The sequence below is a fragment of the Leptidea sinapis genome, chromosome 6 (assembly GCF_905404315.1).
Source record: "Leptidea sinapis chromosome 6, ilLepSina1.1, whole genome shotgun sequence".
In the NCBI taxonomy this organism is placed as follows: Eukaryota; Metazoa; Arthropoda; class Insecta; order Lepidoptera; family Pieridae; genus Leptidea; species Leptidea sinapis.
In genome coordinates, this window is record NC_066270.1 from 8881207 (window position 1) to 8904788 (window position 23582).

General features: G+C 34.0%; 2 protein-coding genes across 4 annotated transcripts in view; both read right to left on the reverse strand.

The window, feature by feature from the left end:
- Positions 1-210: 210 nt before the first annotated feature.
- Positions 211-23582, reverse strand: part of LOC126965029 (4-aminobutyrate aminotransferase, mitochondrial) — a 61085-nt gene continuing 37713 nt past the window's right edge. The window contains exon 10 of the mRNA XM_050808453.1: positions 211-220. The gene's annotated coding sequence lies outside the window, so the exon portion shown is untranslated. The remainder of the gene's footprint in view (positions 221-23582) is intronic.
- Positions 4155-22452, reverse strand: LOC126965088 (dnaJ homolog subfamily B member 6). Of its 3 annotated transcripts, none has more exons than XM_050808548.1 (7): positions 22118-22452; positions 20749-20844; positions 19422-19531; positions 18654-18791; positions 16849-17037; positions 11526-11781; positions 4155-8372 (listed from the first exon to the last, which is right to left on the reverse strand). In XM_050808548.1, the coding sequence occupies exons 2-7, from the start codon at positions 20811-20813 to the stop codon at positions 8273-8275; spliced, it is 858 nt and encodes a 285-aa protein (XP_050664505.1). In that variant the 5' UTR covers positions 20814-20844; positions 22118-22452; the 3' UTR covers positions 4155-8272. The 3 variants fall into 3 exon arrangements, with proteins under 3 accessions (XP_050664505.1, XP_050664507.1, XP_050664508.1); XM_050808550.1 differs by lacking the exon at positions 22118-22452 and adding an exon at positions 21904-21941; XM_050808551.1 differs by lacking the exon at positions 18654-18791 and having other exon boundaries at positions 22118-22450.

Below are 23582 nucleotides of genomic sequence, written 5' to 3' on the forward strand. Positions count from 1 at the left end.
ATAGATGTTTTAAAAATAAATAAGTAGTATGATTAAAAGATAACCACTTAGTAAGATTGAAAAGTTTAAATTAGTTATTCAACTTTATGTTAGAGTATAATTTAATTTAAATAGATATAGTAAATGAAAGCTTCTAACCGATACATAGTTATAAACAATAATATTTATTATGATGATCTTTTTTTGTCTTTTCTATTTTAATTGTTACTAAGCACATAAATTTTATTTTTTGTTTATATAGATGTACGTGTTTATCTCTCTCTCATATAATTTATCTGAGGCTAATGTAGTTGTACTTGATATTTAAAGATAAGCCTATTACAATTACTTACCATAGAGTCTTAAAAAATCGTATTTGACAAGCTAATTCACTCATACTACAGATTAAAACACAAAATAAATACGCAAGTCGACTGGGACACTGGTTGCCTGGACGTTTGACTGTCTAAAGAAAAAAGCCGCTCTAGATGCGAGGACGCAGTAGATAGATTTACTATTTTTTAAAAATAATTATTAAAAATACCCGCTATTTTTTTTGGATGTGTACTTTGTACTTGTCATTTTTATAGTTCTATTCTATTCTATTCTTCCTACTATGGCTCCTGTGGAAGGTATACCACAAGTTTGCCAATGTCACGTTAAGGTAGACCACCAAGCTTAGAGTATTTTTTTACTAATTTTAATGGTATTGATCGGTGCTTAAGATTGAAACAAGTTTTATTTTCTTATACCTGAAACAAATATACATGCTGTTAGGGCTATGGACAAACACAAATATAATTACTTAAATTATTTGATATAAGTACTTAGTGCTATTTACAACTTAGTCTTATTTATTTTAATATATTTACACAAAATATATACAAAAGGAGTGAAAACTAGGGAGAGGAGACATTTAAAGGTAGTTGGGCGGGGAATTTCAGGAGGTATAAAATTGTATAAAGAAGGTTGTGTTAAAGGGCAATTGAAGAATAAAAGATCCACGTTTCCCTCATCTAGACCACATTCACACAAGGAATTGTCCCTAATTCTTATTTTAGCCAAAAATACTGGGGTACAAGCATGATTAAAACGTAGACGACAAATAGTTGAAATCACTGACTTGTTGGGAATTTTAAATTTCGAGAACCAAGGTTTCTGAGGAATTACGGGTTGTAGATCTCCATAAAATTTGCCTTTAGAGTTTTTGGAAACTTGCCAAATGCTGGACCAACTCTCATGCAATGTGGGTTTCAGGATGGTGCGCAAGTCATGGGAGAAAATTTTTGAGTATTGGAGGGAACCTGTTGCAATAGCTGTCTTCGCACAGGCATCTGCATTTTCGTTACCAAGAATGCCTGAATGACCTGGAATCCATGCTAAAACGATGTTAATATTGAGGTCATAGCATTCTTTCAAAGATTCCCTTATTTTAAATATAATTGGAAAATGACTTTTAGACCTAAATGGATTTGACAGTATTGATTGAAGGCAACTTTTGGAGTCTGAAAGAATAATAGAGTTGTTCATGCCATGAGCCTTAACAAATAAAATTGCTTCAAGAATGGCAATTGATTCCCCAGTGAAAACAGAAGTGATAGATGGGCAGCTGTAACTGAGTATAATTCTTGTTGAAGGAATCCATGCTGCAGCACCAACAGGGCTCATGTCTGTTTTTGAAGCATCAGTGTAGATTTTATGCCAATTTTGAAAATCAGAGTACATTATCTGAGAAAAAGTTTTATTGGCTTCTATGGAAAACTTATCTATACCTAAGTTTAAAATTACAGATGGTTGGAAAGTGAGTGCACTAAAAGGCATAGTAAATAGAGGCAACACAAGTCTTAATGTTACTGTAAGGAGGTTTCGGGTTTGTGTCTTCTTTAATGGTCGCCCATGTAGCTTTACATTTATTTACTTATACTGTTTTGTAAAATTTGGTATTTTTTATGTGTCGTGCCTTGGATAAACATTTTTTAAATCTAACATCACAATTTTTATAGTGATATTTATTTTTATTTTCCTTACTAAATTTCAGTTTTAGGTACAAACGTCGTTTATTGACGCTCGATCTTCTTAGCCCTGTAATAAGCCATTTTTGTTTTTCAGTTTGTGATCTCAGTAAGTAAAATAAAAAACATCGCTTATTATATAATTTGTTTTAAGTCATCATCAGATAAAAAATAATCACTATCGCTTTCCGAGACATTAATTGTAAATCTGTCTGAAACATTGTCGATCATGTGGTAGAGACCATACATTTTGTCTTCTTCTTTAATTATATGAGACACGCAGCTAACTACTCCATTTTTCAGGTGTGATATGTTGAAGTCCTTCAAGAAGATTTTTTACTTCTGTCATTTTGAAGGTTTTGTTAGTTCTTGCAACATATCCTTTAGCCTGCGTCTTCTACGAATCCTTCTTCCCCGCCTACATGGCCGATAATTAATCGTTTGCCCTTTCCTGAAGGCTGTTTTAAGCCAGTGGTCTAGCTACATGGGAAGGCCTGGTGGGACGATAACACTGCCTGGTCAATCCATGCCTTCTTCAGTGCATGACCTTCAAGATTGTGAAAAATATCAATTAATTATTGAAAGTACATTTTAATGTAAAGAAAATAGAAAATTGTTAGTACCTTCATTGATCCAGGTTTCATCTTGGTAATAAATATATCTTCCTTCCTTCTTTAATTTTTCGAAGGTATTGCTGGCGCCATAAAATAGTGTACCGTCTGTCAATTAAAATGCTTTGTCTTGATTTTGTGAAGTTTGAAATTTAAATGTTTTTTAACATTTTTTAATGTACTCCAAGAAAAAAATGATGTCTATTTCGCCTTATAGTGGCAAAAGTAAAAACTGAGTTTCGGTCCACGTTTCTCGGGAGACTTAAACTGTTCATTTTCTTTGTATTGTAAACTGAGGTCACACGAATTCCCAAAATGTCAGCTGTTGTCGAAACATTCTTTTTTTCGGGAGCCTGAATGGCACCGACGCGCGCGGCGTTGGCAGTAGTTGCCGCACCGCGCTTTGTAATAAGACGTCTAAAAACTGATTGTAGTTACATACTACTAGTCACTTATATCAGAGCACTTTTATTGTAAAATAGAAAATATAATATTCTTTTATAGTTTAAAATGACTATTCACACTCATTGTTCATTCATCTGATTGAACGAGGACTGAACGCATATTACTTTAAATATGGCAACATTATTTTACAAAGTGACATTAGCTACTGTCAGTTGGCTTCGTCTAATTAAAAATATAGGTAGGTAGGTACCTAGGTCGATAAGTATTTTATCCATTTGTCAATGTCACTATTATTTGACGATTTGGCGGCAAATAAAAAAACCAAAACTCCAACGCGTTGATCAGTGCCATGAAATGGTTAAAAGATTTAACGGAGGTGAAGCTGGATTTACTGTTATGATTCCGGAACCGAGATAGTCTGCCCAGTAGGTGTTTGTTGCTTACTAAAGCGAAGTGAGGTTTTAGCATTGGGTTTAAGGTCATTACGCGATAATTGTTTTAGATAATCGAAAAAGTTACTCCAGAGTGGTGCACTAAAAATTTTTTGTCACCTTGCAGTAAAATCATTGTTCACCACGATAACGCCTCGTCCCACACCATCAGGCGAACGATCGACTAATCGGCGACGTTACACGTGGAATTACTGGGTCACCCGACCTCGCACATTGCCATTTTTAGTTATTCCCGAAAACGTTTAACACAAATATCCCACAACAAAAGTATTACATACTTTCCTTATGGCAATACAAAGCAATAGAAGGATATATATCCTTCACCGCATTTAAGTTCAACATCAATATGTTCATAAACGGGCTTAAAGATTTAATTCGATCGATGTTATAATGTAGGCAACAATTACATCAATAGTCTGTGTTGGTAATAGTCTAACGTTTGTAGAAACTCGCCCATCTATTGATGCAGCTGTAAATGTTGATGATAAAGAAACTCATTTTCTTGCCACTTCTTCTCATTAAATCACAACCTTCTCCGAAGTGGTGGTATTCAATATAAAAAGAAAATAAAACTTTTGACATTCATAAAAAATAATTAATAAATAAGTGATTCTAATATAACGCAAAAATATTAACAATTACAAATGAAGGATTAGTCAATTTTAAATAATAGTGTAAGATAAATAAAACAAACGTTTAATTAGGTAGTTTATTTAAATTTAAAAGTGAATTCAAATTTTCAATAAGACAGCCCTTATACAGTGAAACGGTATAAAATCTATTGTACAAGAGTGGAAAAGTACCTACGTACCACACCAATAGTTACGAATGCAAAAAAAAAAAAAAAAATGGAATAAATTGCTGTTAATGTTTGTCGGAGATACATTACAAACTTTTTGTTAATGATTTGTATTAAGTAAATATTAAAATTATTCCGGTAACGGAACGGTTCGTACGTAATATTAAAAATAAACTGCAATTTATTCCTTTAATACAAACTAATTGTGTTAATTGATATTTTTACATCGTCGTTTACATTCTGCTGTAGGCATAATATAATATGAATTTGCTTGTACATGGTCATTTAAATAAGGGTTGGCTGTGGTATTATAATAATAATGACTAAAACATAGGTAGACAGAGTCAATATTGTAATAAAATGACAACTGTCAAATGTCAATGCGGAATCTGTCACACAATACCGCACCTGTTACAGTGTTCGTTAGCAAACTAATTATGTGTATAAATAAATTTCTAATAGTTGTGAACTAATTTTTATACAAACATTTGGCATTGCTTCACAAAGGTTGTGATGCAATAAATTACCGGCGCACTGGGGACGACGGAATATGGTTTATAAAAAAAATTGAAATTAGTATACTACAACGTAACGTCTATCCCTAGCACGCCGACGATTTGACATCACAGGGTATTGTGCGCGATATATCAAGTGAGCCACAGATATACAAAACCTAAAAATACATATTATAGTCATGTCATTCAATGTCAGTTGGACTTCGTGACTGGGAAAAAATAAGCGAAACAGTAAGCTCACTCAACCATATAAATACCACTGGACAGGTTGTTCCATCTGTTTGACAGAAATTTTTTTGTACCTATTTGAAGCACCACTTGCAGGCGTCCAGAGGACTAATTTTGACGTATAATACAAATGGCTGTCAGTGAAGCGTACAATACTCTGAAATATTTTTGCATGTCGAATTAATTTCGGTCGTTTTCCGTGTTATTTATACTTCAGGAATGAACGTAATAAAGTACACATTTTTTTTTGTAAACAATTGTTCTATCGTTGTTTGTTTAGCTGAGGTTGTCATCACTAGTTTTAGTACCGCAGACTCTCGCTACATGACCAACAGTGCCAAAATGGCGAATATCAAAACAGGCACAAAAGCACTTTGACAGCCGCCAGTCTAGTGGTAAATAGTATGGGTCAGTGAGTAAACTACATATTCACATCAATTTATAAAAAAAAAATCCACCGCTGATGACCATAAACGAATTTCGGTAGATATCTTATGCTGCTAATGTCATCATTAATATTATATGTTATTACTATAATTATTTCACTAGAACGCAAATAGGTACTAAATAAAGCGAAGCAATAATTGTGATACAATTTATAACTAAATTTATAGATCCTACTTACCAAAATATAATCTTTCAAAGTGGCTGTTTTAGAACAACCTATTTACACAATTTCATGAGTTTCAGCTAACATTCAAGGTACTTTTTGTTTTATTTAGATATCTTTAGTCTTCTCATGGACCTACATACTTTATCATTATTACTATGAAGGAAATCTCTGTTGGTTCTACATATTTAAATGTATACACCCGTCTCAGATTTCGTAGCCGGTGTCATTGAGCGTACAAAACTCTAAAAAAGGGTCTTGCTGGTGGAGCACGCTGAGAGCGGTATTAAGTTTTGGCCTATGGACTCGTATCCCGTGCCACTAAATAAAAAAAAACGCTGAGGGTGAAATGAATAAATCAATCGCCTTATTTTTAATAATTAGCATGATCTTTGATTTCGTATTTATAGTAATTTGGAAGCTGAAATTATACTTAGTTTAAGCTATGACAGCCCAATGCAAAGGCCAAGTCTGCGTTTATCCCACTCAGCAAGTTTTAAGTAAAGTCTAAGTACCCTCTATAGATCTCAGCCTAGTCTTTGTGCCGCGGCGGAGCTTAGCAATGCGCCCGAACGAAATAAAGAGAAGGCGCCATTTTAAACGTCAGGTCCATGAAGTAACTTCATTAATCAATTCTATGACTGCTGGCTGATGTAAGGGTGACGTTAAAATGACATTATTCGGTCCAGGTTCCAATCCGCGGGGATTATACTCACTATCTTATTATTTTGCTAACAGTTAAACATCGGGAACCTCTAACATTTCTTTCTGTACTTCAATCAGCTAAATAAAAATAATAAATCTCCCGACTTTGACGTGGGCTGAATCGTCGACATAAAGTAGACGTAGCCATTTAAATAAAAAAAAAACTATAACCTACTTAAAGTTGAATATTACAATCCGAGGGCAGTGAGTTTGCAAAAGTTTATTCTAGTTTAGGTTAAAAATGTTTATAAATGTAAAATTTTATTCCTCCGACATTTTTCGGCTCTCTGCCAATCAAATAAATATAAAATTATCGCATCTATATTTAATGTTGAAAGAATGTGTTACCTTAAATTTTTTCTTAGATATTCACGAAGTATAACGTGGTTAGAAATGTAGTACCGTACAAAGACTAGATATAAAATTTTATTATTTAACTATCTATGATTTCCTTTAAAAAACTCTGAAATTGGCAAAATTATATAATTTTATTTAGCAACTGATACATCACCATTTTACAGATCAAAATTATCAATTTATAGAAATAGTATGACCAAAAGAAAATAGTAGGACACAATAGTAAAACATAAAAAGTACAAATCCATGAGAATAACTAAATTATTAATCTTAAATACATCTTATTGTACATGGTTTTCTAATTTGAAAAACCACACAAAGAATCAAAGAAATAATTATAGTTTTATGTAAATAATTAATTTTGAGGTTATAATTTAATCTCTTGTCAGATGGTTATTTTGACAGATGTCTTTTGTTACATCAAAAATTATTTCATCAAATAAGCAGATTAGATTACGCTTAGAGGAGCTACAGAGACGGGACTGTCTAAGAAAAATTTAAATTTAGTAAGAAACGTGCAGTGATATGACATAAGTTTTAAATAGTAGTCATTACAGAATGGCGATTGGCGACGAAGTATAATCCGGCTAAGTATGAAAGCGAACAGTTGCTTACTCTCGAAATCGGCAAGTGCCCCAGAGTACAAGATTTTTTAGATACACGAAAATCGAAAGTGCTATACAGCACGCTATTCCCTCACCAAGTACCCTTATTTTGTTTAGATAAGATGGTTTATTTTGCATAGTCTTATAGCTTGTTTTAACAGCTTTCAGATAAATTCACTCAAATCATCCTAATAATAACCAAAATATTAATACACGTAAAATAAGACGTATTAACAGAACGCTGCGATCTACAGCTATCTCTGTTTTTACAAGATTATATTCGTCATCTGTGAATCTATCAATGACTGCACGTTTCAAACAATCTGATACAATTGCTTTTTTCTTAGAGTTCCGCTAAGCTGGCCCATGTGTATATTTTGAAAATTTTACTCTTGAAAGAATAATAGTATGTTAAGTAATAATTTTATTTTAATAGTTTTCAAACATGTCAATAAGTACACATCACTTTCTTTTGGTGTTTGAATTCACCACGAGTTTGTTAATTTATCATTTTTATATAAAAAGCGAATTTTTCATTGAATAAAGCAAGAAAATACTGAAATCTATTCTAAGAAAAAACGCTACAAAGCGATGTAAAAATGTTTATTTAAAAAATTACCACTCGATCGCATGCATTGAGCCATTTCAACATCTATCTAATTTTGATTTTTTTTTATTAGATCCCAACGCACCTACGACGCATTTGAAAAGAGATCAAACAGCGACTTACAACGCCGACATGAGCAAATAAGTGCAAGTTTTCATTTTAATGATAAAATTTGACGAGAAATTGTCCAAAAATAACTAAAGTAATTAAAGATAGTTTAATAAGATACATTATATCATTAAAGTACTAATAATCACCGTGTAAATTTACAGAAATCGAGAACTAAATTAAATTAATAAGCAAAACTCAACTAAACTGGAACTTGTTACGCGTCTATTGAGTGAGTTGTCATTTGGATTATGTTTGGTCATATGTCAAAGTTTATATTTAACTGTAGGTGAGCGACTGAGGTATTCCGTTGACTGTCTTCGATTTCAGTACTCCATTTTCGTACGACATTACGGTCTCTCGACCATTCTCCGATACTCTGTAATGAAATATTAATAGTATTACTAAATAACATAAAAATTAAAGGTGATATTCATTCAAAAAATCCTTACGGAGTGTGTGCCACTCTTATGGGAGTTACCGTTTTTTTTTTTAATGAAAATTATTAAAATAACGTTATGGCACAGAGGTGGATCTATGTGACTTACGGCCGTTACCAATATACTATCTACAGATAGAGATAAATTACTACCTTCTACTGTCAGTTCTACTTCAGCTGTCCCAATATTTTTTTTATGAAAATAAGGGACGAGACGAGCCAGACGTTCGTGATGGTAATTGATACGCCCTGCCCATAACAATGCAGTGCCGCTCAGGATTCTTGAAAGACCCAAAAATTCTGAGCGGCAATACAACTGCGCTCGTCACCTTGAGACATAAGTTGTTAAGTCTCATTTGCCCAGTAATTTCACTAGCTACGGCGCCCTTCAGACCGAAACACAGTAATGCTTACACATTACTGCTTCACGGCAGAAATAGGCACCGTTGTGGTACCTATAATCTAGCCGGCATCCTGTGCAAAGGAGCCTCCCACTGGTGAATATACCCGATTAGTCATTTTATCGCCTTACATTGGGACGCGTGAATTGCATATTCCATACAAACTTCTATCGCTGGTAGGCTATACGTCATCCCATTGACAGACAGCGTGTACGGATAAGGTGAGTTACCGTCGATAAGTATATTGGGCCAGAAAAGTCAACGATATTTACGATTTTTATCTCAAGCACGCCACAACCGGAGATAGACTGAATATTGGGAACGGCCGTTAATGGGCTGCAGCTTAGGGCCACGTGGATATAAAGGCCCTCAGGACCCATTAAATTGGACAATATTAAGAATATATATTGAAATAACCGCAATTACTTGATTAATAAGTCAGGCCCAGGCAGGATTAATTAGTAAAGATCCCCCAACTATGGGTGGGAATAGTAAAAAAAAGCACAAGAGTCACACTCTTGCAAGTGGTTGTATATTGTCTTCTTAGAGTTCGATGGGCAGCCCAAACGAGAATTCTCTTGGAGGACCATATTCTGGTGGAGGGATGGGCACAGTGCCTATTCCTCCAACTCAATCTCTAGCCTAAACAGATGAATGAATATACCTGCTTTAGAAGGCCAAAATAGTTCTGGGCGACCTTGAACTCCTACAAATAAAATACTATCAAAGCTTTTAAAGGCAGAATAAGTCAATTGTCAATTAAGAATCCAATATTAATCACGAGAAATGATATTCTCGCTAATATTCTCTCGTTTATTACTAAACAAAACATATGCTCGGTACATGTCGATAAACGCAACAAATTCCGATTGAAGAGCGCTTGTTTCGAGGCTTGCGTTCCCTTCCCTAAAGGATGGCTAGTCCATGCGTCATGCTCGTGAACAGGCGGTCCTTATAGTGGCTGGCTGATCCTAACATCGTAGAACTTCATGTTGTTGAAATTTAATGTTATCTTTATAATCTATACATTTAAATAAAATTGGAGTGTCTGTTTGTAATATTGAAATAACCGTTTTTTACTGCATGTATATGAATATATATACACCAAAACAAAATTTATTACAATTTCTCTGTCTGTCTGTTTGTTTCGGCTAATCTCTGAAATGGCTGGACTGATTTTGACAGGACTTTTATTGGCAGGTAGCTGATGTAATAACGAGTAACTTAAGGCTATATTTGTTTTAGAAAAAATCTTTTATTTTAGAAAAATAAAGTAATATTGCAATGTCCAAGAAATGGTCTAACTCTAAAATAATTTATATGGCAAAACAATGTTTGCCGGGTCAGCTTTTTTTTAATATAATGCTCACATTAAACCTTTACTTATTATCAGATTATGTATCACGTGTTTTTTAACCTAACATACTTTTTATCATTGACTATTTTTTGTATCACTTAATATAGATTGCAATTAAAATAATTGTAATTTTTTAAAGTTTTAAGTATTGATTTTAAAATAGATTCTGCTCTTTTTAGTAAAATGTACATTACAATATAATATTACTGCATTGACCATTTATGCAATTTTTTTATTCAAAATCGGATTTAAAATTACTTATTACACTCAAAAATCTACAACCCATTCTAAATTATAGAATATAATCACATATATGTAGTATTGTAGACTAAATTTTATAATGAAATAGTGTGAAGGTGTTCGCTCCATTCCCATACTTTGTATGTTCGATTATACGCTCATGCATCTCGTGTGGTGTAAAGACAAATATTATATATATTATAATACAGTGATCATATTATACCATCAGTTGACCAGTATGATTCCTCGTTTGTACCCTTTTTTGTTAATTTTAATAAGCTTTTTTTATGGATTAAAATGCGAGTTATTGCAACTGTAATTTACCATAAGGTTTTTGACAAAGAGGATGTAAATACTATGTAATACTGCCTCAGTTAAAATGGAAATTTAGTATGAAACATGCAGTGATTTCACATGTTTCAAATAGTAACTACAATATGGTGGTGGATTCCGGCTATCTTCGTTTTTTACACGATTACAGCCGTCATCTGTCAATCTATCAATGACTGCATTCATAAAATCGAGTTTACGCTTTTTTCTTAGTTTCGCTAGACTGATTTTTGCGTAAAAGTTACATTTTTATTATTATTTTTTTCAACCCGACGTTTCTTGACATTCTTATGACAGTAAGGGACGAGACGAGCAGGACGTTCAGCTGATGGTAATTGATACACCATGCCCATTACAATGCAGTGCCACTCAGGATTCTTGAAAAATCCAAAACTTCTGAGCGGCACTACAATTGCGCTCGTCACCTTGAAATATAAGATGTTAAGTTGATCCTGCAGACAAACTGTCCAAGCAGTTTTGCGGGACTATGTTAGCTTTTAAGATTCTTTCTGTAAATGATTAATAGTATAAATAAATAAATAAAGTCTCATTTGCCCAGTAATTTCACTAGCTACGGCGCCCTTCAGACCGAAACACAATAATGCTTAAACATTACTGCTTCACGGCAGAAATAGGCGCCATTCTGGTACCCATAATCGTATACCGTTTCCATTACGCACGTTTTAATCATTCAAAACATATTTTATATTCAAATGTGTAACACTCGCGTTAACCAAATAAGTTGTTAGTAAATGCACTACATACTTTTTGGTGGTAATCTTCTTTCCATTTACAATCCGAGTTGTGGTTGTGGTGCTCCTCATATTCGCGCTGCCCGGCCCTGCCAGTGAGCTGTTAAATGTTGAGAATGATGTGAAATTATTCCCATTGGAGGTCGCGTGAGCAAATATGTCGTCTAAGCCTTGCATTCCAAACCCAAACGGACTGAACAGCGAGGAGGTGAGTGATGTACTTGGATGACTCCGGCGTCCATGTCGGTTGTGGCTATGCCCATTCTCATCTGTAATAAAAAAATATACAATTATTTTAGATTTGAAAGATGGACATCTCAAGCCAATTTCCTAATATGCAACTTTTGGGGTTGAGCCGGTTATCAACTGTTAACTAGATCCTGTGTATAGAGTCACAACCTGAGAGTTGAACAAGACATGCTAAGATTAACGTTCGATTCGTCACTCGAACGATTGACTCAGTTGGTAAGAGCGCTCGGACGGAACCCGAGAGGTCAAGGGTACGAGTTCGTCGCATCGTTCATAAATTTTGGTTATAAATTTAATTTGTAAAATTTACAATGATAAAATGTAGGTGGAAGATATAATATTATATATAATAGTTACATTTCATTCATAACCAATTTATGTAGCAGAAGAATAACACAGCGTATACTTCTGGCGAAATTTGTTGAAAACCATGACATGCTTTTATAGTAGAGGAGGAAAACCAAGGTCACCCAATTGCAAGCCCACATTCTCTTGCAACACCAGAGGAATCACAATAGCGGCCTTTTAGAGTGTATGTGTTTTTTTTGAAGGGACCCATGTCATATCGTCTTGGAAACACCGCAGAAGGTAGCTCATTCCATAGCTTAGTGAAAGTAGAAGAAATTGATTTGAATCGCACTGTAGAGAGGTGCCGGACATTCCGGTGTTGGGGTGATGCTGTATTAAGATCAATCATAGTGAAATGGTTGAATTTCACTTAACACAGGCAAAAAGAGATAATTAAAACCACCATCTGGATATGTGGCGTTCCTCCACAGTGCGGCTTTCAAGGAACTTTCTTCCACTTTCCACTGAGTTATGGAATTAGCTTCCTTCTGCGGTGTTTCCAAGACGATATGACATGGGTTCCTTGAAAAAAAGCGAGTACACTTATAAAATGGCCGGCATTTTGATCCTCTGGTCACCTGGCACATATCAATGCGTTTTCGGTTTCCGAAATCATTTATTCGACACTTTTTAAGGTCTGCAACACTTTAGTGATGCTTCTGGTGTTATAAGAGAATATGCGCTGCAGTGATCACCTACCATAAGCAGACCCAGCTTGTCGACTTGTTGGTACCGACTAGTTTCGGACCATTCGGAAGTTCTCTATCAGAATGAGTGTAGTGAGTTCTCGGCACTGATCGAGTTCTCGGCACTGATCCGTCTCAAGCTGCGGATTTGCGCTCGCAGTGCGCGGCTTGACATCGAGCCTCGATTTCAAGCCTTTGCACAGGATGCCAGCTAGATTGTGGGTACCACAACGGCGCCTACTTCTGCCGTGAAGCAGTTATGTGTAAACAATACTGTCTTTCGGTCAGAAGGACCCCGTAGCTAGTGAAATTACTGGGCAAATGAGACTTAACATCTACCGTCTCAAGGTGACGAGCGCAACTGTGGAGCCGGTCAGAATTTTTGGGTTTTTCAAAAATACTGAGTGGCACTGCACTGTAATGGGCATGGCGTATCAATTTCTATCAGCTGAACGTCCTGCTCGTCTCTTCCCTTATTTTCATAAAAAGGCTTGCGAGACACAAAGTTCGCAAGCTTTTGGAAGCCATCGAAATCTACCGACGACCTAATTTTAATAGAGACAAGGGTTGGTCTCTGCCACCTAATTGGAATCCCGTGGTGTTAAACGCATCTCGGATTAAGACCCACAGTGCCGATGATTACGTAGTGGACATTGTGTAGTCTCACGAAAGTTTTAATAATTTAATTGATATGAAAGCTTTTTTGTCCTCTTCCACCATAAAAACGTTTATTTATTTATCTGATAAAATCTACAGCACATCTCTTACAGTCGTTCCCAATATACTATCAACAGATAGAGATAAATTACTACCTTCTACTGTCAGTAATTAGCTATCAATAATCTGAAGTTGTCCCAATATATTCGATGTCATTCTTATTGTCTTATATTGGGACGCGTGAATTGCAATTCGTGATAAGGTGAGTTACCGTCGATAAGTCTATTGGGAGTTGGGGCAGAAAAGTCAACTATATTTACGAAATTTATCTCAAGTAAGAGATAGACTGAATATTTGGAACGGCCGTTATTAGCTAGGTAATAAAGTACAAAACATTGGGTAACAGTGATTTTATATAGGCAAAACAATCAAAAATTCATAAATAAACTACTCGAGATAAAACTATATGTTTTATAGCAAAGCGAGAAAGGAAAAAATACGTACACATAGTATCATGTTTTCTGTGTGTATGTGTTTGGGTGAGTGTGTTGCAGAGACGTGCATATCATATAGGCAATTAGGCAGTGCCTACCTTGTTATGAAATTAAATAAATATAGCACTAGAGTTAATGTTAATTTTAATGTTAACAATGGCGTTCTATACGTATGGACATATCATTCGCAGTCTGATAACGGAACGGCAAAAGTGTGCTCAAAGCCAATGTAAGCACACTTTTCTCCTTAGTCGTGTGTCAATCAACAAGCCTAAGTGTGCTATAAAAAGTGCTTAAATAATACATTAACAACTCAAAAAAAAGATGGTGGGACTTATCATCGGTAAGATTATTTTATTATATAAGATTGATATGCAAAAAGCGGAAGTAATTTAATAAAACGAATATTTTCTCATTAAACATGGTACAATGTTATTGACAAGTCCCCAGACAAGACCCGGTTGTCAGAATGGGACAGATGAAAAGGCACAATCAGAAATGTATAGACATAGCAGTCGAACCTTAATATGGTGTCATTTGTGACATGTGCCATATTTCGGCTTTGATTTTGTATGAGGTGCATTGTCTATATGTATAGAACGTCATTGATAATTTATTTAGTTTGGTTCCGAGAAGGTGGCCGAGAAGTTGACGTCCTAAGCTAAAATTTGAATTTGGCTCATTTTATTGGGGAGTCCCCATTTCTTATATTTTTGATACCTTGAACATTTTCATGAATTAAGGTGGATAAGTTATCTTGAACTTACGACTCAATTCTAAACTAGTTCCGCATTGTCTAAACTATTCATAGTTTCTTATGTGGTTATTGCAACTGTAGTTAATAATTATCAACAATAAAATTAACTAAAAGTGTTCCAAAAAAATTACAAAAAAGTACTAAACCACAATTAGATGAAAAAAGCGGATAAAAATATTATCTCCTAAACTACGCAAAATCGTAGAACATACATAGGGGTGATTCGGATACTCATCACCATGAGGCTTTCAAATTTTAGCTTTGGACGTCAACTTCTCGGCCATCCTGTATAGGCAATTAGGCAGTGCCTACCTCTTTATAAACCTAAATAAATATAGCACTAGAGTTAATGATAGTTTAGTTTGGTTCCGCTATTTTATTACCAAACTTCTATTGAATACCCACTCATAATACTTTTCCTTACGCTAGATACTAAATACCTACGGTAAGCTATCTTTGCTTATTCGAAAGCTCAATTACGACTTATCAGATCCACAGTGCCTACCTTGCTATAATCTTATATCTTTAAACGAGCAATTCTTGTAAAACATATATATATATATATATATGTTTTATCCATGTTTGAATGAGAAACAGCTACAATAACATTAGAATACAAAGGTAAATTTCGCCACTATATACAAGACTATTATAGCTCAGATGGGACATTGGGTGATCCGGAAAGCAGAAGACCCCGGTTCGAATCCAGATGCCCTATTAGTTTTTTTTTTTGTTCAAGTTTTGTACATTCTTAAAAATCCGAGCAAGGCTCGGTCGTCCGGATATTATATAATAATGTAGTAATCAAGAATTATTTCGTAATAAATGCACCGACATCTCGAGCGATTGCCAATTTCGTGGTGATCTGGAAGGCAAAGCCAAATTGGCTTCAATGAAACTGGGCGTCATTAATAGAGCACGGCAATACTTCAAGCCGGCCCACATTCTAGCCCTCTACAAAGCGCAGGTCCGGCCACACATGGAGTATTGCTGTCATCTCTGGTCTGGCGCACCCCAGTATCAGCTCGATCCATTTGACCGCGTGCAACGCAGAGCAGCTCGAATTGTCGGGGACCCAGTGCTCTGTGAACGGCTGGATCACTTGGCGGTGCGTGGAGACGTCGCTTCATTGTGTGTCTTCTACTGCATTTATCACGGGGAGTGTTCCGCTGTTTAACCTGATTCCTGCGACCGAATTCCACCTTCGCACGACACGCCACAAGTTAGGATATCATCCTCACCATCTGGATGTGTGGCGGTCCTCCACAGTGCGGTTTTCAAGGAGCTTTCTTCCACGTACTACAAAGCTGTGGAATGAGCTTCCTTGTGCGGTGTTTCAGGGACGATACGACATGGGTACCTTCAAAAAAAGCGCGTACACCTTCCTTAAAGGCCGGCAACGCTCCTGTGATTCCTCTGGTGTTGCAAGAGATTGTGGGCGGCGATGATCACTTAACAACAGGTGACCCGTACGCTCGTTTGTCCTCCTATTCCATAAAAAAAAAACGGGTTGTTATAATGAAATTGTTTCACAGTGGAACTATCAAACCGTGCCTCACTAAATTCTCTCATAGATAAAATGTCCATACAAAACAAATATTGGCAAAAAAATAATTATGGGTCCCAAATCGAAATAAAAACTATCCTATCTCTCAAGTTGGACTAAACTGCACTCCATGAAGTAATCCCCATTTAAATCCGTTCGTTAGTTTAGGAGTCCATCGCGGACAAACAACGTGTCACGTAATTTATATATATTACTAGCTGACCCAGCAAACATTGTATTGCCGATATTAAAATCGCGATACAAAAGTAACTGTTGATCGTAGATGGGGGAAAATTTGAAGTTGTACATATTTTTTAATGCTGGCTGATAATAAAACAAATTTTTAAAAAAATGTCAAAAAAATTAAAAAAAAAATTCGTGTGGACCACCCTTAACATTTAGGGGGATGAAAAATAGATGTTGTCCGATTCACAGACCTACCCCAATATGCACTCAAAATTTCATGAGAATCGGTCAAGCTGTTTCGGAGGAGTTCAAAGTTTAACACCATGACATGAGAATTTTATATATTAGAAGATTATGTTAAAACATTATTGGCACATCTATAACTACTATAAATAAGTAGATTAGTACTATACCTCCAAAATTAAATAATGCACTAAAAGGAGATCCTCCAAAGAATTCTCTAAACACTTCCTCTGGGTCGCGGAATGTGAAAGGGAAACTTTGATAGCCAAAGTCGTAATCCTCGTCTGCAGCCGAGCGCCGTCCTCTACTGTTATTCAGACCTTCCTTTCCATACTGGTCATATACTCGGCGTTTTCTCTCTGAAAAGTATTTTTCTAATTCGTTATTGGTACCAAAAGGGATTTTTCAAACAAAAAATCACGATTTTTCACGAACTATAAAATAAGTACGGAATATATACGGAAAATATTACCACGTAGTGTGCGACTAATGTTACGCGACCCACAAACCCATTTCAATATCTTTAAAGGAATATACAGTTACCAGGTTGCGAGTGATTCTTAACATATTTTTTTTTTCAAAGATCGGGTAAAGATTTATAAACTTTTACCATGGGGTAACAAAGTTAGAAAAACAACAAATAAATGAATGGAATACTCAATTTTTTTTAGTTATCTTGAGTGTAAATTCCGCTAATTCAGTCTTCCATCAATTCGACACGTGTTTCACCTCTACACGAGGCATTCTTAGATGTTGACTCGTCAAATTCTGACACGATGCTCAATATGGATTATGCATTTTCGCAAAATAAGTTGACCAAGCTTCAGCATCTGTCAGCCCCAAACGTGAGGTTCAATCAACAATGTAAACATTTAAGTCATTTCTAATGACATCAACATCCGTTCCAACACACATTCACCCGCAAGTACAATACCCGTAAATAAGTGTAAACAAATATGGTTGAATGAAGAGTGTTCATATTGGTTTTCATCAGTTAGGGACAATCTTAAGTTTCACTTGAGAGAGTTATATAATATATTCTAAATTAACATTCAAATTACATTATATCGAGACATTTTTGGCAATAAAGCGCGGGTTTAAGCCATTAGACTAGTACAGGAAAAACATCAAATACAGTCTAGGAAGTTGGCACTGTAGTTAAGGGATAGTCAACCAATTCCAAACTCACGTCAAAAATCATTCAACAGCACAAATTTCTTCCCCCGAAATATTACTACAAAAAGGCCTTAAATACAATATCAGGCTGGCTCTTAACCAAAAATCCCTAGATACATTGGCAGTAGATTCAAAATTTCAGTGTTAGAAGTCAACAAGATATGACCGTTTGATTTCAAATTCCGAATCTTTTAAAAAAAAAGCCAGTATCAGAAATAATACGAACGAAAAATTAAAAAATAGAGTCTCGTGCCAGAATTTGGCGAAGCAACATCTCTTGAGGATGCCTAGTAAAGAGGCAAAACACGTGTCGAACTGATTTAAGACAAATATAAGCGGAATTTACACTCAAAATAACTCATTTTTATTTAATAATTATGGATTTCCGCAAAATGTTCTCTTATTAGATTGACACAAATATTCAATGTTGAAAAAAAAATACATCAAACAGCAATCTGTATATTTAAATATAAAAATTAAAGAATTACTTAAATACATCAAAAGGCATGTTGATCCACAAAATCCATTGTTAGTGAAATGTTATGAAAAACAAAATAATAAAAGTCACATGTTATTTTAGCATATTTAAATAAATCACAACATGCAACAATAATATGCTTAAAGCATTGATATTTCTTAAAACTCAAAACATTATTATTAATTAATTAAACAAGTTAAAAAGCATCAAAAATATTATAAAATGTAATAAATTATTTATAGGATTTCAAAGCCTAGATCCATGGGTTAATACTTCACATAATCATAGTAAAAAGATCTCCCTACAAAATAGGACATCTACCAAAATAGCGATGAAATGGTGTTTCTCCAAAGAAACCCTTGAAGCTAAAGTGACGATGGCCATTAACTCCATTCTTGTTTTGATATCTGTGACTGTGATGACTGGATCCACGTGCATCATACAGTTTCCGCTTGCTTTCTACCCAACAATAAAATTGAATACTCTGTTTTACCCATTCATTTTAAAATCTATAGTGTTTCAGATAAGTTTATAATTTTACATGACAATGTTAAAGATACAAATCTGAGTTCTTTGACAAAAGTACAAAATAATGAAATTCAATCACAAAAACTAAAAAAAAATCATGTTGCTTTGGAACTATTGTTAATATTTTAATTCATCTTGATTAAGTACAAAAGACTGGACCAAATAATACTATTTTATAAACATAAAATTTTATAAAAAAAGATTTATTTTTATATATTCAGCAAATTAATGCTTATAATATTATTGTTGAAGAGTTTTTTTAATTCACTACTACAACTTTGTTGGAAGCTTGAAGACAAATGAAAAAATATATTATCAAATTCTTACCCCCTTATTCTTAATAGTCTGCTAACTTAAAGCATTGCTAATTCTCACTCTGTCTTCTTCTATTGACCTAAGTCAGAATGAGAAAAAACACTCCTAAGCGGCTGTTTAAAGTTAGCGGACCATTATGAATAAGGGGGTTAGTATATTGTGTCAGGTGAAGGGATAAAGTTTAGTCAACAATAATAAGGTGGAATAATAATAATATGAATTAAATAAAGTTGCACTTCTTCTTACCGTCTGAAAGTACTTCATAAGCCTCAGAAATTTCTTTGAACCTCCTGTTTGATTCATCAGCATTATCGGGATTTTTATCAGGATGCCATTTTAATGCTAGTTTCCTGTAACTGTAATTATCAAATTTACTTTCAATTCTAGATTACCACTGTTCATTTCGTAGAGAGATTTCAACAAAATAAAAAATGAGGTAAAAATTTAGTATATGCTGGAGTGAATTTAAAGAAAGTCTGGAGATGGTGAAATTGCAGGGTGGAAGTTTTCCCTAGCACCTCTTCCATTAACAGCTTGCAGAAACTTTCAGTTAGATTTTTTTTTAAATAAGAACCTCAGAATGTTCAAAGATTTTAAATGGATTTTGGATTGTCATAAAAAATAACTATATAGTAAGCAGTACATGGTGTGTGTTTTTATGAAAATAAGGGACAAGACGAGCAGCACATTCAGCTGTTGGTAATTGATGGGCGTATCAATATTGAAAAATCCAAAAATTCTGAGTGGCACTACAACTGCGCTCGTCACCTTGAGACATAAGTTGTCAAGTCTCATTTGCCCAGTAATTTCACTAGCTACGGCGCCCTTCAGACCGAAACACAGTAATGCTGTACACATAACTGCTTCACGGCAGAAATAGGTGCCATTGTGGTACCTATAATCCGGTGCAAAGCAGCCTCCCACTGTTAAAAGTGTATAGGGTTACCAACTTCCAAAAAAGGAGTATCTTTTATTTTTAAATATAATATAATTATAAAAATAAAATGGTTTTGCACAATATGACATGACTGGCAATAGTATAGTAAATATTGTGTAAAATACAGTATTTTAGCATACTCTTTTAGTGTTATAGATTAAGGAGTACACCTACATGATATAAAGTATGATAAACTATTTTAGAGAACGGTTGGCAACCCTAGTAGTGTAGCTAAACTAATGATAATTTGTAAATTTGTTTCTTAATAGGATTTGAAATAACTTATTAAACATCAAAAACTATCACCATTCAAAAATTGATGCCTCAGACCTGAGAAGAAAGGGTGCAAGAAACTCAGTGGGCTTCTTTTCATTTTAATAAAGTTTTGCTACAGTAAAATTTATAGTTTTAACACCCTAGGGCAGTTATCACAGATCTTATAACATTTCTTTTAAATTGTGAAATACAATACATTTCTTGTAAAAGCTGTACATAATTTAGCATTATAATGAAACAACTTTCTGCCAAAAAGTACTATTTGATGCCAGATTTCTCTTAGATAGGCAACTTTTCTTGCTTTCACAATTCTCCAAAACCACACCATACTATATTAAATCATAGGCAAAAAGTACTTACGCTTTTTTAATCTCTACATCTGTTGCAGTCCTTGTCACACCAAGTGTTCTATAGTAATCAACCATCTTTGAAACCCCCCAAGGGACTTACAGTGACCTAAAATATGGTTTAGAAATAATAATTAAGTAAAATAAAAATATTATGTGATTTACCTTTATGATGCAGAATCAAAATATTGACCACAAAATAATACTTTGGGAGCTTATAAGTAGTGCAGACTTTTATTTAGAAAACATTTTCATTATACTCATATTATACCATTTTTATTCTTTAATTAAAATTTATTTAGAAACCTATAAGACCTATGTCAAAGTTAAATTAATATACCAATAAAAATTAATACTTGGCTCATAAAAATTAGGTACCATGAAATCTCTCTTATCAAACCAGAATTTAACTTGATTACCTGTGACAGTTCTTTTTTTTAAATAATATCATGTCAGAGCCATAGAAGTCTTAATACAATGCAGGCTATATATCTAGACATTTATAAAAATAATATGTATATTGAATTCATATCATGTATATATAATATCACATTCATGGAAAGATTAATAAAACTAATAAAATGAATCATAGCTGAACACATACTTAAAAAAGAGATTCAAAATAATTATAAGTAAAAAAAACAAATTTATTTGTGTTTTCTTATTTAAAACTATATTTATCTAGCTTTAACATGTGGGTGGTAGCATGAAGGTAGCATATTCACATTGTAATCACTCTCTAGAAAATATAAAGATTAAAAATATATTTATTAGGTACCTAATTTTTCCATTTTTAAATTAGCTGATTCATATTGTTATATTTAATATCATTTATAAAACACTAAATGTATATGTATAATTATTTTGATTGCTAAGGTAACCATCAATTTATTATTACACAACACCTTTACTATTAACACAAAGGCAACAAAAATTTAATACAAGATGCAGTAATTAGGTAAAATTTTTGAACTCAACAGACTAAGGAAATATTATCTTTATATGAACAGCAACAGGACTTTCACTAGTATTGGTATGACACACTGTAATGCAATTGTTTATTTTTTCAATGCTGTTATTGTTGTTGTTCAAAACAAATCTCATGTTACAAACATGAACATAGACAATTGTTGTAATTAACTACAAATTACGAGATTAACAAACTTACTTATTTGTATTTAAACTATTGAGATTTAAGTTTGCAATTTCGCAAATCTAAAAGTATTGAACTTTTACATACACCTACACACAGAACATGATGCACACTATGAAAAAATTCTGTTATGAGAGACGGTTAAATATTTTGAAACTAGAACAATGATTCGAGTAAGTTAAAATTGCAACTTCAACAGCAAAAAATTAAAATAAATTAAATTACATACCTTTCAAGCATTTGTTTATCGCGTGAATAGTCGATACTCGATTCCCGAAATTAACCGATGCTTCTTGAGGAAAATTTCAAATGTCACAAAGTGACACAAATCAGATGATAGCTTTATCTCACAGAACGATATATTTTGCTCAGCACGAATACCAATGTAACATGGAAATTATTGGGCTCACTTAGTATTAATTGTATTATAATAATGATGAATATATTTCTGTATGTCAAGGACTACTTTCACAAGTATCCAGAATATTTACTGTAGGTAATATAAAAGCACTCGCGATTCTGTTCTCATTTCTGCAATCAATTGAATTTGAATCCAAAGAGGATGTAAATACTATGTAATTTGAAATCAATATCCAAAATACAAATGATTTGACTTGTAGCCTGTAGGTAATGACTACAGACAAGCTTCACTCTTGTACTTGACTCGTAGATGAGCAGTAAATAGTGAACTCTAAGTACTCTGTGTAGTATAACTGCTCTAACCTTGCTCGCTCGTAGAGTGTATAGAGTCCTTATTTGAAGAGCGCAAGACAAACCTTAAGCGGTCCGTTACACTATCAATCTGATACTAGTAATACAATTAAATCATAAAAAACTAAATCTTAACAAGCGAAAACACTAAATATTTTATATTCAGTTTAGTTTGATAAAATTTATTGCTATATTTAACAAACATGGACTTTTTGAACCACTAGAACCACTTTGGATCAACTGCACTAAAACTGCACGAAGCAGCATCAGAGTGCAGTATAATATTGTAATTGTTAAATAATCATAAAACCAAATATATTAAATTCACCGCGCCAAATGTCGAAAATGTAGATGCGAATATTTTATTAAATGGAGAGGTGGTAAAACCAGTGGAATCTGCTATATTTCTTGGCATTACTCTTGATTCCAAATTGCAGTGGGGCCCCCATATTGAAGGATTGGCGAATAGGCTTAGTTCTGCAGCATATGCGGTTAAGAAAATCAGACGGTTAACTGACATAGATACGGCGAGATTAGTATACTTTAGTTATTTTCATAGTATTATGTCCTATGGTATATTGTTATGGGGCAGTGCGGCCGATATTAATACTATATTTGTGCTGCAGAAGAGGGCTATTCGCGCGATTTATAACCTAGGTCCTAAAGAATCATTAAGAGAAAAATTTAAAGAAATAAACATTTTGACTGTTGCTTCTCAATACATTTTTGATAATGTTTTGTATGTTCATAAGCACATTGAGGAATTTTCTAGAAACTGTGACATTCATAATGTTAACACGAGGAACAAACATAAACTTGTTATGCCTACTACTCGGTTGGGTCGAGTTAGTAAGTCTTTTGTTGGGCGATGTATATGTTTCTACAATATGATCCCAGAAAATGTACAAAACAAATGTATTACGAAATTTAAAAGAATTGCTAAAAAACGTTTGTGTGGGAAAGGTTATTATAGCATAAACGAT